This window comes from Seriola lalandi, unplaced genomic scaffold (genome assembly GCF_002814215.2).
Source record: "Seriola lalandi dorsalis isolate HSWRI2012SDOR001 ecotype SW California unplaced genomic scaffold, Sedor1 jcf7180002054505, whole genome shotgun sequence".
In the NCBI taxonomy this organism is placed as follows: domain Eukaryota; kingdom Metazoa; phylum Chordata; class Actinopteri; order Carangiformes; family Carangidae; genus Seriola; species Seriola lalandi.
In genome coordinates, this window is record NW_019525058.1 from 1,000,949 (window position 1) to 1,016,784 (window position 15,836).

At 41.3% G+C, this 15,836-nt stretch overlaps 1 protein-coding gene across 2 annotated transcripts; it reads right to left on the reverse strand.

The window, feature by feature from the left end:
* Positions 1–4,024: 4,024 nt before the first annotated feature.
* gmeb1 (glucocorticoid modulatory element binding protein 1) lies at positions 4,025–15,501 on the reverse strand. 2 transcript variants are annotated; one of them, XM_023413226.2, is made up of 10 exons: positions 15,422–15,501; positions 13,834–14,026; positions 13,498–13,550; positions 13,262–13,377; positions 11,875–11,978; positions 9,959–10,107; positions 9,163–9,288; positions 8,915–9,052; positions 8,498–8,620; positions 4,025–7,267 (listed from the first exon to the last, which is right to left on the reverse strand). In XM_023413226.2, the coding sequence occupies exons 2-10, from the start codon at positions 13,959–13,961 to the stop codon at positions 6,414–6,416; spliced, it is 1,791 nt and encodes a 596-aa protein (XP_023268994.1). In that variant the 5' UTR covers positions 13,962–14,026; positions 15,422–15,501; the 3' UTR covers positions 4,025–6,413. The 2 variants fall into 2 exon arrangements, with proteins under 2 accessions (XP_023268994.1, XP_023268993.1); XM_023413225.2 differs by having other exon boundaries at positions 8,498–8,635.
* Between the last annotated feature and the right edge of the window lie 335 nt (positions 15,502–15,836).

Here is a 15,836-nt window from a genome sequence, read left to right on the forward strand (position 1 = left end):
TGAAACAAAACTTTGACTTCAGGATTTTGTTCCAGAGATAAAAAAGAGTCCCACTGATATTTCTAGCGACGCTAATAACTAACAATCCAGCCTTGGAAGAGACCATGGGTGAGTCGCAGGGTCGTGGTTGGCTCAGACAAGTCTGTAATGACAGCAGCACAGAGACAATTGAAATCTATAGAAAGTTTAGAAGAGAGTTTTTGATAAGTTTTTAACTTAAGTTTAAGTTTTAAGTTATTCTTTTGGCCATTTTATGCCTTTATTTGATAGAATCACTTCACAGAAACGCTCCGATTCTCTATGAGACAATGAAATACGATCCAGGAATTCCAGTTTGAGTAACAGATGCACGAGCTTTTAGGCTTATCAGATGCAGAAACAGTGCAAAGTGGATTATAGTACTATGATGGATTTTACAACTCATGTTATAGGGTAATATGCCAGGAATGTGCACTTAGACATTTGTGATTGGCCGATGCAGACGTCGTTGGATTGTGTTGAAGCCGTTGTTTGGTCTGTTTTACAAAGTGCTGTTCTCTGTATAATCATGGTGTTAGGGAGATAATGTTATTCAGGCACTGTGTAAGTGTATTCACCTGTTTGATTCAAAGATAAATACTTAACATCTACTGGCTTCGTCTAGTTAAGTTCGTTCTTCTTGATGATAATAGCGTCTATTTGTCCTTGTTATGCGCCACTTGAGACTCCTTAAACAACAATTTAGTCCATGACAACTCACTTTATCTCAAAAACATATGGCCAGACTTATCATTTGACAGATATTAATGGTTCCCAGAGGAAGAATCCTCATGTGGTTGGATTTTAAACCAAGCCAAAATGTGTACTCATTCTCAATGAATATCAGAATGGGAATAAAGGGGACCTTTACTTTATTACCACCCTCATCGAGCACATTCATAATCCCCAGCAGATGAACTGTTTCCATGACTTTGCATGGGCTTTCTTTTGGTGCCAAAACCTAAAGGATAGTTCTGCTTTACTTTCTAATATTTCTAAAATTGGCCATTGTAGATATCATTTAAAATATCATTGTACTCACCAAAGTAAATGCTGAAATTGTCAACTTCTGTGGAATAAGGGACGTTCATTTTCAGTTTTACTTCCATATTAAGTTGTTTATATAATCTGATATAATTTATTTGGTCGAAGGCTGTACATTTGCACTCTCTGTCCCCAAATCTTGGATGAGTAGAACATTATCATGACTGACTGAAATAATGGTCAAAACTGACATCTATACCCTCGACGGGTAAAGCTGCGAGAAAAGCAAAACCTACACAATGACTTTATTTTCATTTTTGAACATAAGGTAAGGAACACTGCATCCTCTTGAGGCCACTAGCGGGGCTTCAGACTTGAGATTTTTTTGTTTTTACTTGACGGTGGCAAAGGTTTTTTACTCTTCAAATACCTGTGACACCTGCCTCACTGTGTGTGCTACAGCCGTAACCTTGTGATCTGGCAACCCCGAGAGGAATTGCTGTCTATATATATATTGGGTTTTTTTTATAAATGTGAAGAGGTTTTGTTTCCCAGAAATCATGTAATGTTACATCATTAAACTTTACACTACAGGGACCAAACGCAGGGGTGAAGATGGTCTATAAAATCTGTTGGCAGCAGCTACAGCCATCAATGCTGCTCTGTAATTGGTACTTCAGACTCTTAAGAAAGGTGTAGCCTGGGTTACAGTCCACAGTTCCTGTTTCCTATGGTAAAGTAACTTAAAAAAAAAAGGAAAGAAAACTATATGAATTCAATTTAATGATCAGAACTTAGGTGTTGACAGTACAAAAATGAACTAAATGTGTGTGCTCCATGTCTAAAAATGCTATTGAACAAAGGGCAAAATCAAAGGAAATTGTTTGCTAACATGTCAACAGTGTCAATTACTTAACTACAGCATAATTCCTCCCAGTCCACTTCAGTGTATTTTTTGTGCTAACAACAAGATTTATTGTATGTGTGTAGATAGACAACAGTTTGCTAACACATTAGCCATAACAAATTTGTAAGGTAATAAAACTTGCTCCGCAGGAGTGAGTCCTGAAGCATTAGCATTAGCATTTGAGCACTTCCTGTTTCCTCCCTCGTCAAGTCTATGGGTTTTTGATTTAAGGTCTGCGGGTTAAATAAGCTCAAGATATTTTTACGTTTTATTCTACGACATTAAAATACATCAGTAAATACTCCAGTTGTGATTTCTTTAAGCTTTAAAGTCTCTTTAAAAAAAATACCGGTTGCTAACAGGTGGCTAAATGAGGCTATAGAGGTTGTCAGGGACGTCAAACGTCATCACGTCGGACATGAAAACCGATCAACTCACCGGTTCACCTTTACGGCCTCGTTGTGTTTATACTTTTACAAACAGCTACGAACTTTGTAAGAGAAAAGGCTTTTGTAGAAGCGGTAAGAGCTAAATCAAACTAGAAGTTAGAGGTTGGAAGTTTAGGGGTGGTGACGTTGAAATCACGCGACCGTGGTGTAGTTCGTTCACAGCCTAACATTTGCTTTTTACTTCTGGTGATTGTATTGAGGCTTCAAAAGGCTCATAAAGTAAAGTAGTGTTCATTTGTGAAGATTAGTCTATTGAACAAAACGTGACAGTATCATAAACGTTTGTTTCTCATAGTTTATTTTCTGTAATAATCCAAAAGCCCACGTAAAAAATTCCATTTTGCTTTTTGTCTAATTGATTAGTCAATTATCAAAATTGTTGTGGAGTAATTAATTTCTTAGTTGAGTGACTATTCTCTGGTATTTTAAATCCTGTTTCAGAGGCTTCCTTTTTTTTTTTTTTTTTTTTTTTTTTACATGTATATAGTTTATGGAGTTGACACCAAGTTCTTGTTATTATTGAGACTAATGTCCATTTACAAAACATGTTGGTACTAGTTTTAAGAAACTATGCATAACTCTCAGTCAGGGGCCTGGGTAATGACTGCAGCAGTGGTCCCAGTTCACCGGCAGGATAGAAGTCGACATGTATAGAATAAATACTGGCTTATTATATAAGACCCTGCATAATTTAAAAGGACATGATTTAAAAACCGACTGAAACCCTTCCCTTACACAGGACATGTTCTGTCACTGTCTGTCACCTCATTTTTAAATCAACCATATGTTTTGAGTTTTTTTATTTTTATTTTTATGGGCCTGTTTTCCTCCTCTGATGCTATAGATAGAGCACGAAGCCGTTCTGTGTGTAAGATACACTGACTAGAGATGTCACGCTCCTGCATCTATTCTCAGCTAAACCTGCTACAGCCGAGGCGTTACTGACTAAATGCCAGCTGCGTTGGCCCCTCTTCTAACAGCCTCTCAACCTCTCCAGAGACTTTCCCCAACATGTAACCGATGCTCGTTCTGCTCCCGTTTTCATTGTCCTGTGCACATGTGAGGAAACCCAACCTGTAGCCTATGGAGCATCTCTGTAATTTACCCGGACAGCATATCCTCTCCTCCTGCACCTCACAATGACCCCTTCTGTTCAGTCTCTCAACCTTTTAGCCCTCACTTGGCCCCCCAGCAGCTCCACATTCAGCTGCTGATGTCAGGATGTTTCCCTTTTGTACTTCACAAACACACACACACACACACCTAAAACCAGTTCATGTCAGTGTCTTTTTCAGCCTTGCAGTTTGTTTGTGTGTGTGTGTGTGCCTGTTTTTGTGCTTGTATAACCCAAATCCTCATGCCCTTTCCCTAATACAGTGTCTGGGAGTGTTAGGGGCTACAAGAAGAGTGGACTGTAATAACCAGAGAGCCCCGGTGCCTTGTCAGCACGGCTCAGCCTCCAGAGAGGCCTGCCCATCACGGACAGCACCCATGACGGTGCAGATTACACCGCGTACTGCAATAAACCTGACACATGGAGAAGTCGGAGAGATTACAGCATCTATTAATGCAGCTGTGGCTGTGACCCTCGTCTCCGGTTTCAGGCCGTAGTGGGGCGAGCACACAGCGCACTCTGGTGGCAGAAAACGGACACAACCACTCACACTTTTTTTCTTTTCTTTTCAGTTTTAATCTGATATTAAAACACATTACAAAGTCAGTATGCAAATACCCTCATTTGTTAAATTAAATTATTGGAAATGCACAAGTCTTGAACAAGTCTTTGTTGATGTGAGCTAAAGCCAAGAGCATAAATTCATCCAGGTTTGCACCTTAGAGAGAGAGAGAGAGAGAGGCCAGATGGAAAACTAATAAATATGACACTACTTTGTACAAGTGTAAAATACAGGCATACCACATTAGACATTAAGTATATATATATGTTCTTTTATATATCGACTTAAACAATCAGTCCAGTAGCTCACACTACCTATGATACTGAGAACAAGCAATAGATGTTCACAATGAAGGAAAAAGAATTTTGTGAGTGAAACCAAGCAGTAAAGAAACCGCTGACAGTCCAATGAGAGGAATTCAGTCTGTTGCCGTTTAACTATGCACAGAGGAAAAGGTGGCATACCCAACAGTATGGCCAAACTGTAAAGAAATGTTTAGAGAGCAGGCGTCGATGCAAACATCTTCCCGTCGTCCTAAACGGACGTCACACAGTGCAAAAACAATACAGCTTGGATGCGACACTACGACACAACAGACAGTGCAATTATTCCCAGCCTTAAGTGACCCCCAACACTGTAACTGGTAATGAGTCTGATCATCAGCGGAGCAGGCTGAGAAGTTGCAGCCTGCTGCTCCTGAGTCAGTGTAAGAGGATGTGAACTGATGAATCATCAGCACCATCGAAGCCCTGCACGGAGACTTTACAGTTACAGTGAATTCTCTTCAGGTTGTTCATGGAGGCTTAAAGGATAATTCTGTTTTGGTCTCGTTCTCTCAGCTCCGGTCATCGTTTCTTTTTTATTTATTTTTTTTATCAGTAATGCACCAACCAATGTTAATTACTGAGATCTGGGAACAAAACATGTTTACAGCTAAGTCTGATAAGGAAAGAACTACGAGTGGTGAGATGATAACACGGGTTGTAAACAAGCAAAAGCGTTGAGCCTATTATCTAAACCAAGAGTCCCAAACAGAACAATTTCATATTGACAGATTTAAGGACTGATATCATGACCAAATTAAAAATTTCACTCTAAGGCAGAGTTCAGGATTATTTCAGCCCTGAGTTTAAAAAAAAAGAAAGAAAAGAAATCATTGATTAGATCGAGCTCGTCTGTGAGATGCTTCCACTGAGGACTTACTTTACTTTGTAATGCGAATGCCCTGGTTCGATCTTGAAAACTTTCAAGAGTCGTAAAGTCCTGTCTGTGAGTGTTATAAACTGTGGTGCAGTCTTTCACCATCTGATAAGCCTTTAAATGCAATCTGTTGCTTTCTGAACCCCCTCCCTCTCCTCCCTCTCCCCCTCCTCCTCCAAGTCAGCCCTCTGCGCTGTTCAACGCACGGCTGATTCCCCACTAAGTACAGTGCGTTTAATATCTGGATAGAAAAACACACACTTTGGACCTTTTATCTCATTCACCTTCTGTCCAGCTCTCTCCGACTCCTCCTCAAACGCTCGTTAGCTCGCGGTTGCTTTCCAAGAGCAACATGAACACGGCACCCACAGGCCGAGCAGATCGAAGTAGGTGAAGACTGATGACCTTCTGTGCTGCTGAAAAACTTTAGATCAAAACCAGTTCATTGTTATGTAATCATCATTCAGGTTTTTTTTTTTTTTGCCAAACATATTGTTTCCTCAAAGCCCCGCAAAGAATGCTGGAAGGCCCGGTGCTGGTCCACCGTCCGGGGGTTCGGACACATCTGATGTTAAGCACTTTATTTGGAGGTAAAAATAAAAGTCCCTGTACTTTAAAGCTGTTAAGTCAAACACAGGAAGTTCAGCGTGCCGCAAAGTCAGTCTCTAAACTGTGATAGTTTGTGTAATAATAATTCCCATCTTCAATTAAATAGGTTTGGTTCACTTGAGGGTTTGTTTGCAACCTGTCTCTGACTTCCTCTAATTGACGTCTGCATCGTCAGATCTCAGCACTTAACTGGGTCAGTGCAGGGTTAATACTGCTGACGCAAACGATGGCCAGAACCAGGAGAATAAGAGCCGAGCTGTAACGAGCTGGAACTATCCTTCAAATACAAAACAAACAGGAGGGTACATTTGTGATGCCTCTTTGTTTCAATAAAAATCAACAAGAAGTTAAGAGGAGCATGTACACACACACACACACACACACGCACGCACACACGCACTCACACACACACGCGCGCCAAAAAAAGGAAAATGGCTACCCTAATGTTGCTTGGTCTTAGGCCAAGTCAATCTGTGGATTTGGAAATGTGGTGTATTTACAGTTTCACAAGTCTGTGATAGCTCAGTACAAGTTCATACCTGCTTTGTGGGATAAAATAGGAGGTGTGTCTCATTTCACCTTGTTTTCTTCCTGAGTATTTTCTTCTATCACTACTATCTGTACACCTGACAACTGTCCACTGGCGTCCAGCTGCAGCCCCTGAACCCCTTCAGTCTGCCCCTCCTGCATTTGGCACTGCGTCTCCTCCCCCTCCGCGGCCATTGTCACCTCCATCCCGCCCTGGACAACCATGGCGGCCCCGTCTCTGCCTGGCTCACCGGTCAGCTGCAGCTCCATCACCCCCACCGCCTGCTCCACCGGAGCCGGGTTGATCTCGATGACCGTGTGATCCTGGCCAGTGTCCACCTCGCCCTGCATCATCTCCTGCTGCACCAGCATGGTGCCGTCCACCACCTGGCCTTCGATGGGCACCACCTCTGTGCTGCCGGTCTGCTGGCTCAGGTGCACCAGCTCTACGGGGCTCACCATCGTGCCCAGCTGGCTGGAGTCCTGCATAGCCGTGGTGCCCAGCAGTGTGAGGCCCGAGGACGGGTGCAAGGTGATGGTGTCCGCCTTTCCGTCTCCGGTCACCATGTAGCGGGTGAAGAGCTGCGAGCCGGCGGGAAGCAGGGTGACCGTGTTGGAGGACTGGGCGAGGGAGGCGATGGGCAGGCCTGCCACAGTGAAGGGCTGACCCACAGAGGACAGCGAGATGGGCGAAAGAACGGTGAACTGCTGGGGTTGCAGGGTGGCCTGCTGGCTGATGGGGGAGGTCAGGAGGGTGGTGGTGGAGGCGGGCCTCTGGAGGCGAGGCCGCTTGGTCTGGCGCTTGGTGGGAGTTTTGTTTTTGGGAGGCTGCGGGCAGGAGAGAAGAGCTCGAACCTGCTGCTGCTTCCTCTGTTCTTCCAGCTGCACCTCTAGGTCTGCACAGAGCAAACAACATGACACACGACTGAACATGAAGACCGAGCAAACACTGGATTCACAAGTATTTCACATTAGATTTTACACCGCCTAATACTGATGTGTGAAATCAACATTCAGCAGAGATGGTGAGAAGCTGCTTAAACCGCCAAATGTCAAGTCCGATCTCCAGTAGAGCCCGACCGATTTATATTGGTATCGTCACATATATTCTCTGATATGCGCTGATATGAATCCTTTTATTAAGAAGCAATAATGCAGTGGTAATACTCAGGTCAAGTCAAGTTATATAGGCAGCATTTTATTTACATTTGATCCTTTGTTTTCATTCAAAATATATAATATGCATACATATTGGTTGTTTTTTTATTTATACCGACTCATTAACACGCCATAAGTTGTAGTTCATCACCATGTAAATGTTTCATACCTTTTCCAAGTGATTTCCGGTCACAGTGTCACACAGTGATGCATCATCGTCACATTTAATACGACTTATTAGCAACAATTAAGATATTGGAACTAGAGTTTCTCTCAAAACAACAGGAACAACTGTAAGATATTTGCATTTGTAAACATTTGACTGCAGATTTTTTTTTTTTTTTTTTGGACGGTGTGTCTCTGTTTGTGTCTCGTTTACTGTTCTGTGACTTTGTACCTGACAAAAGTCCCGAGTGAAATACAACTAAGCTGCAGCCACAGTCTACAGGCTTCATGTAAACAGTCAGGTTTACACTGTATAGCCGAAGCAGAGGCAGGTGTGACAAAAACCTGTGTAGATTTACTTTTTTCACTTGGGAAATTCATCAAGAATCTTTAAGGAAATCGATAAAGAATCGGACTGATAAATAATGGCTTTGGTATCAATAAAGTCTGATCAATTTCCATCCCTATCCATGACGAAGTTTAAACTAGACAACTCACTCAGCTGTTATTTGATGCGTTGTCTACCTTCAGATGCTTTGCACAGTTCACACATACAGGTGTGGATGAATCTGTTCATATCTTAAGTTTCTGTAATTGAACAAGTAAATAAATGATCAGGGAAGAAGAGGAAAACACTGACGCCACGTGGGATTTGATCTGAAATTCACCCCCTGGCTGCATTTTGTTGTAGCTAGAATAATTGATGTTGAGTCAAGTAACAATCAGACATCAGCGTTCACGTTTCTATAGTGAAAAACAAACCTGACAACAAATCCAGTGGGCTAAATGGAGGATGTACTCACTGGTGAGTGTGCTGAGGACCTGCTCCTGGCTGGGATCCGTCTGCTGCCTCCTCCTCTCCAGGATCTTCTTGACCGAGTCGAGCAGGCCAAACACCTGGGCGAGGTTACTGAGCACCGCCACCTCTACCAGACAGGAATCTGGGATCAGTGCGGCAATCAATCAAAGGGTCACTTTGTCAGTCAGAAAGGAAGAACAAATTCAGCTGTTGTACACAATGAATAATTAGGTATTCAGTCTTATAGAAACCAACAGCAGCCTTTCAGAGCCCTCTGCTGTTGGTTTGTCATCCTTCAGCTTCCGCCAGCAGCTGAATTTGTTCTTTCTTTCCGTTCGTTTATGCACCTTTAAGTTCTGCATAGTCTCTGTCATGAAGATGCAGTTCCCAGCAGCCAGTGTACATTAGTGTTATTGTGTACCTGTGTCCTGTATGGCAGCCAGATCCCTGAGCTGCTGCACGCTGTTCAGCAGCTCCAGCAGCTCAGTGCTGATGTTGGTCACCACTTCACCCAGCAAACCCACATCCGCAATACCCTTCCAGAAGTTCAGCGTGTCCTCTGTGGCCGAAAGAAGAAGAAGACCGAGTCACTGGCGAGCTCTGTGTTTATTCACGTATGATCTCCTCAACATATTATCATTATTGTGAGACGAATGATGTGCGGTGGACCTGAGATCTCATTGTGTTCCTTCTTGTCTGCAGACTCCAGTGTGATCGTGCCCCAGTCCATCTTCCCGCTCAGAACGTCTGGTCTGTCCTCGCCCACCGCACCGCCATTACCCAGAACCACCTGAGCTGCAATCATATAGGAGAGCACCAGAGGCAGACTGAAACAACAATTCAGGGCGGCAACTGGACTCAACCTGGACCGCTAATTCTGTAAGCTAACCCTATATGTTAATATATTAACTCTAGGTGAGGACAGTAACAGTTTGGTATAGATAAAGATCTTAGAGATCGGGTTATTTGTGTAACCAATAAAAAAAACAAAACATAAAAAGCTTCTTAGTGACACACAATTCAAATACAATTTCAAATGTATTTGTTATTTGCGTGAATCTGGAAACAGCTTGTCGTCAGGTGGTTCCTGTGTCCTCCACTGTAATGCAACTTATCGGTTATTGTCACTTACATTAATGCACTTAAATACTGTTTACAATAATAATAATACAGCAAAGTGTAATCAAAAAGAACATGAAGTGTAAAAGAGCCAACATATAACTTTATTTTTGTCATTATTTTCCCTTTTTGTCATGAATAATCACAATACACTTGATTATTTGAGACAGGCTGTTATAATAATAATTGTTGCTTTTGTTTTCCTTTTCATACGGTTTATAAAATCTGAAACGAGACTGATGGGGCAAAATCAGAAATCACAAAAATCTAAATAATGCACGATCCTAGTGGTCGATATCAGTTTTTTTCAGAAACTGGCATCGTCATGACTATGGCATGTTCTCACCTTGAGAGGACGTGGGCGTGTTAAGCCTGCTGCCATCCGGAGGGAAGCGTGTGTTGTTGATGAGAAGGTCAAACTTGGTGCTGCGACACGTGTTGGTACACAGCGTGCTGTGCTGGTAGAAGTCAAGCTGACCTGAATCCATCATTTTTCTAGAAAGCAGAAATTAAGAACGGTATCAAACAGGAAGAAAATAGAAACAGGAAGAAACAAAAGGAACATATTGATTTGAGGCTAAATTTGCTGGTTCTATATTTAAGTTGTGTTATCAGTTATAGATATTTAAAATATGATTTATTTTGTCCTCGCTAAAAACAAAGACTGACACAAAAGTTTACATCATTTATTAAAGTCAGACCTGTCTCTTATCGTTTTGATATACATGTATTTTTGGGCATGTGCTGCCGGTGTACTGTGTGAGGTGGAACAGCTGATTCACGCAGGACTTGCCCACACAAACAGCCTGGGTGGTAAGAATAAAATCTGAGCAGGTTAAAAAAAAAGCCCATATGATACAAGCATCCCACAACGAAAGCAGAGCAGTGGCTGAATGCAATATTTGTGTTTAAAGCTGCTCGATGATGCAAAATAACATTCCACAAAAACAACAGCTCAACAGAAAACACAACGTTTCACATCACGGAAAAAAGGTAGGGACAACAACTCTTGCCAGTGATTGGACAGAACTCAAGTCAATTAAGATTATATGGAAATAAACCCCATGACTGTATGAGGACGCAAATGGAACAACTTTAAAGTAAGATATTGAAATCATTTCAGTAAAGGACATTCATATGTCATATATAATATGTCAGGATATCAACATGTTTGAAGCTTTAAAAAAAACAGCAGGACTGACTCCTCAAGAAGCGACCAAGTGTCATGTTATCAGAGCCGCACAGACCAGGCCAGCGGTTTGGATTCAGATCTATGTGGTTGACTCTAATGCAAGAAACATGTGTGAAAAGAGATACGGCAAAACGAATGCTTAGTTATCTGAATCCATCCTGTCTGGGACACATCATAGATTTATTAGACACAGATACATATAAAGTAGTGTCTTATTTAAATCCGCCACTCCCCGTGTAGCATCATTACTGCGGTACGACACCAGGACCAGCTGATGATGGATGCCAAGAAACTGCAGTTTTTGAGTTGTTCTTACATGAAGAAAAGAAAGAACTTGTTTTATATTTACATGCCAAATTCACAAGATGGCATGAATAATTAATTAGTTGTACACAGCATTTCAGTGTCGTAGTATAAGTTTCCCTGACTCAACACGTCAGAAAAACAGCTCGATTTCTGGAGGGAGTCTGGGAGAAAAAAAAAGGAGACGCCTATATGAATTATATATTGCTGATGTCTCAGACTACTTCCTTATTCCTTTAATTTCTCTATCATAAGAGCTCGACATGTGTGGGATTGTTTGGCCTTGATGGAGGTGTGCGCTCCGCTGAGAGCCATTCTAGTTTGATAAATGTCACCTAGATGTTACTGGTTTCTGCACCTTCGTCTTCACTTTCTTCTTGTTAATGTGAATTTCTGACAATCCTGATTCAGTTTTCATTCTAACTTATTATTGTTTATTGTTTTACACGTAGAGTTATTTTAGTTATTTTAACTATTTTCTGTATTTGGCCTGTTTTTTTTTTTTTTCTGCTTTATTGATTTAGTGTGATTTTAATAATTGTTTGTTTTATTTGTTGTTTTGTGTGTGGTTGAATTCTCCAGTATTTACACACAGTCACATCTTTGTTTGTTATGTCAGCACTTAGCAGCAATACATATGCAGGAGTCTGCAGAGCATTGCAGACAGCGATGATGACTAATCATAATGTGTAGAGCAAACAACCATCACGCAGATACAGAAATACCTTTGGCTTTTGGCTCACTAATCCAAATGTAAGTGCCCTCACCTTAGCATGACTCCACCCATCCTGATGGCTCTCTTCCAGTCTTTCAGAGTGGCTTTCCCAGAGATGTGCACAAACTGTTTGGGGCTTATCAGCTGGTCTTCATACTGGTGGAGAGAGTGTTGGTTAAAGGACCAAAGCAAAACGATATACTGTATTATTATAAGTCTGGTATCTATTGGTTTGTTAATACTGGCCTTTAATTTAAAACAATAATATCAATACATTGGTATTTTAAAGCCATAGTCGTCATGCATCATGCCCAGACAGTGTTTATGTTGAGGTGATATTATTTAGTGCAGAAGTGCACACTACGACAGCGACTGTAGGGGTCAACCCACAGTGGACCAGCCCTTTCCTATAAGGGTCTGGGGGAAACATGACTCTCTCATGTTTCTTTTATCCATCTTTTTCACTTCACTTCACCAACACCTTTTCTCCCTTCCTCTCTTCCTCTCTCCCATCCACCTTATAATGTGGTGCACTGGCAGGCGAGCACACACACATCAACATAGACCTGACAACAAATATCACTTTGCTTTCTTGTTTCCTGGCTAGACTCTTCGTAATTGGCCCGTCCTATATTTACAGTTTTGTTTCCCCTTTGTTCTCCAGTCAATGCTTTGTCTTCTGTCTTGCAAAAAAACAAAAAAAAAAAAACAAAACAAAGCTGTGCAAACTGTTTGCTGTGGATTGATGGATTGATTTAGTTCATACTTCTGTTTTACAGCCTAATGTACTGTGTCTTTTACGATGCTGAGAGCAGCCTGCCTCCTCTTGCACCACTTGTTCGTATTTCTTTTGTGAGCCTTGTTGCTCTGTTAAGTCAACATTTTATTTTTCATTCTTCAGAACACTTAATGTCCTTCGATGCTCATTACAGGTTCAGCTAGAGCAGCTATGATAGCACTATATCATAGCACTATGTCGGCAAGAAAAACCTAAAAATTCTTTCAAGCATAAAACAGAACATTCATCTTATTTAATTATTCATGACAGAATCAACCCAGGCAGCCATTGCACATGCCCACTTATAGCTGTAATCAGCACAGACCTATATGAAGCTTCCAAGTTTAAAGTGAGACAAAATAAACAGGTGGTTCAATGCAGTTATTCTTGGACACATGTCAGCAGAACGTGTTTATTTCCTGCTGGGTGATTGACTGTTCAGCGGCCTCAATGCCATCTAGCTATGTACAGTGATGCTTAATAACAGCCATTTGTACATTTTTTGTGAAGTGTTTTTTAGGGTTTTAATAATACAGTTTATGTCTCCTGTGACATGTTTTCACTCAAAATATATTTGCATATTGACGAGCCTTTGAAGACCAGAAGTGAAAGGTTGTCATTTTGAGTCAATGTGGACTTAAAAACCATAATGAATACCAACCTTCACGCATTTCACATTGATTCCCGGGCACACAAATTTCTTCACCAGCAACACAGCTTTACTGTCGCCGCATGTTATGGGACAGCCGATCTCTACGTCATCTCCCTCAGTTTGTTCTAAAAGAAAGAGAAGATACGCAACATTTAAAATGTATTTTTTTTTGTCACGTAATCTGCAAAATGTTTGAATCACTGAATCTTACCAGATGTCCAAACATCTTTCTGATAATGTCTTACCTGGATGTGCTTCAACGGCCATGACAGCTGCATCTGTTTCAGCAGATTCATCTCTGAAAAGAAAAACATATGGCATTTTTACTATTTTTTTAGATATTAAAGGATGTTGTCTATCTGCAGATAGGATGATATCTATGTTGTATCTATAGTAAGTACTTACTTTGGAGTAGTAGTCTTTGTCGAAGATGATTAGCCTCTATTAAAACCTAATAGTGGCTAATCATCTGGCATTACTGTAGGCGTTTGCTACCTTAAATTGTTTTGTAATGAACTCAACTTTAATTCCAGTCCACATCCTAACCTACACCATATGTGACAGCTTGCTTCAGTACATACCCTGTGGTGATTGGTTGGAGCTGGAGGATGACCTGAGTCTTATTAGGGTCATCGGGGTCACCCTCTCCATCAGCCTTTACCATTACCACCTCCCCCATGGACACCGTGACCTCGTCGGTGGTCGCCATCACACTCACAGTAAGACTCAAAGAGGGCCTGCTTTCACAGAACAGCTACCCAGGAGTTTGTTCATCTGAAGGTGGAGGAAGAGAAAAAGAACACAATATGAAAAATGATATCAAACCTCAGTTTTGTTGTGGTGCGAAGAAGAAGCAAAAGCAAATTGAATTATTATTATTTTTTTAACATATAAAAGACCTTTTTTCAGTCAAAGTTACTTTCAAAATTAAAAATAACACCAATCAGGCACAATTAAGCGCCTCTAGCGGTTGGGAAACACACTGCACTAAGAACTTGATGTTTAAATGTAGTTTTAAAAGCCTATCTTTAGATTAGCTTAACTTTAGCTAGCTAACATTGCGGAGTAAACTGAACTTTTAAACCAACATATTGCTCTCAGACTTGGTAGTTAGCTAAATGTTCCACCTTAACCAAACTTCATAAAGAAATGCGCCATTTTTACATTGACGTCTTCTTGGCAGATAAACATAAATAACAACTTTTGAAACGAAAGGTTAAATTTTATTTCAGCAATATCAAGCTAGCATACCACGACATTATATCCACTAATTAAAATACATTTAAAAAAAAAAAAAAAAATCATATTTCAGAAAACAAAAATTATTTTTTGTCTGTGAACTAATGAGAGCAATATTAACTAGCTTAATATGAAACTACATTTTTAAATTAACGGTTTCGTGAATGTGCACAATAAGAAATTCATTTTTCCACAACACCGCAGTGACTGGTAAACTGACGTACTCCGTGTTCAGGTTATCGGTGCATTACTGCCGATGCACCCCCGCTTGTCAAACTGTCAAATTTGGAGCAAGATGTAACGGTAGCGTAGTGGGTTTCCCCGCGCACTGGGGAGTTGAAACCGCAGTTTGGGGGTGATTTTGGGGGATGGTATCCGATATGTGGTTAGTAGACCACTCACAGGTACACTAGTGCTAAATTCATCCTTTTTTGATGCAGATAAAAGACTTCTATTTCCAAAGTTGGGTGGGCTGTGACGGCCGCGGCGGGGCTGCTGACTGATTTTTCGCTGTTGAGATCCACACAGCTCAGATCGGCGGTAGCCATTATGGCTAACGCAAGGGCGTAACTTGATGTGTGGGAACTGGACAATATTGTGAACTATACTGTCCGAGACGGGTAAAGCTTTGCATTTACAGTGTGACGGTTACGTGCCGCTTGTCTATGAACCGTACGTCCCTTCGTAACTCTGCATTTTAACTCTCCGCTCCCCCTCAAAATGACGTCTCCCTGTGCGGCGGCACGTACAGCAAACAACGGCACGGCGACGGCGTTGCCCCTCCATTCTGTACGAGCCTGGCTAGCTGAACCCCCTCCGCAATATACCCGAAACCCCCGGCGAATACAACCGTTTGTTTCGTTAGAGCGGTTGGTATTTTACCGCGAAGTATATTTAAAATCACACAGATAGAAATAGGCTTGTCCTTACCGTTTTATGAAGAGAAACACATCCCTAGATTGTGGAGAGCTGCTGCACATGCGCACTTCGCTCATATAGCTTGACTTCCTGCTGAACTGCGCTCGCTTTTATTTTCACGCTCTTGTAAACCCGGACAAAAATTCAACTGCAACTCACTGCGACTACAGTAACTTCGTTAGTTATATGTATAATATAAGAGTAGAGAGCATTCCACATTTAATGACACCTTCTGTTATTATACACCTTATTTATTAAGTTACATCTCGTAGATTGTATGGATGTTTTTTAATGTCCCGATCAGTGGTTTTGTTCGTGAAACATTGGCATTGTATAATATTTGAATATATTTTGAATGCTGAAGCGTCGAGCAGTGTCATTATACACTCAAACATCAGTGAGGGTTGGTCCCCATCATAAAACGAGT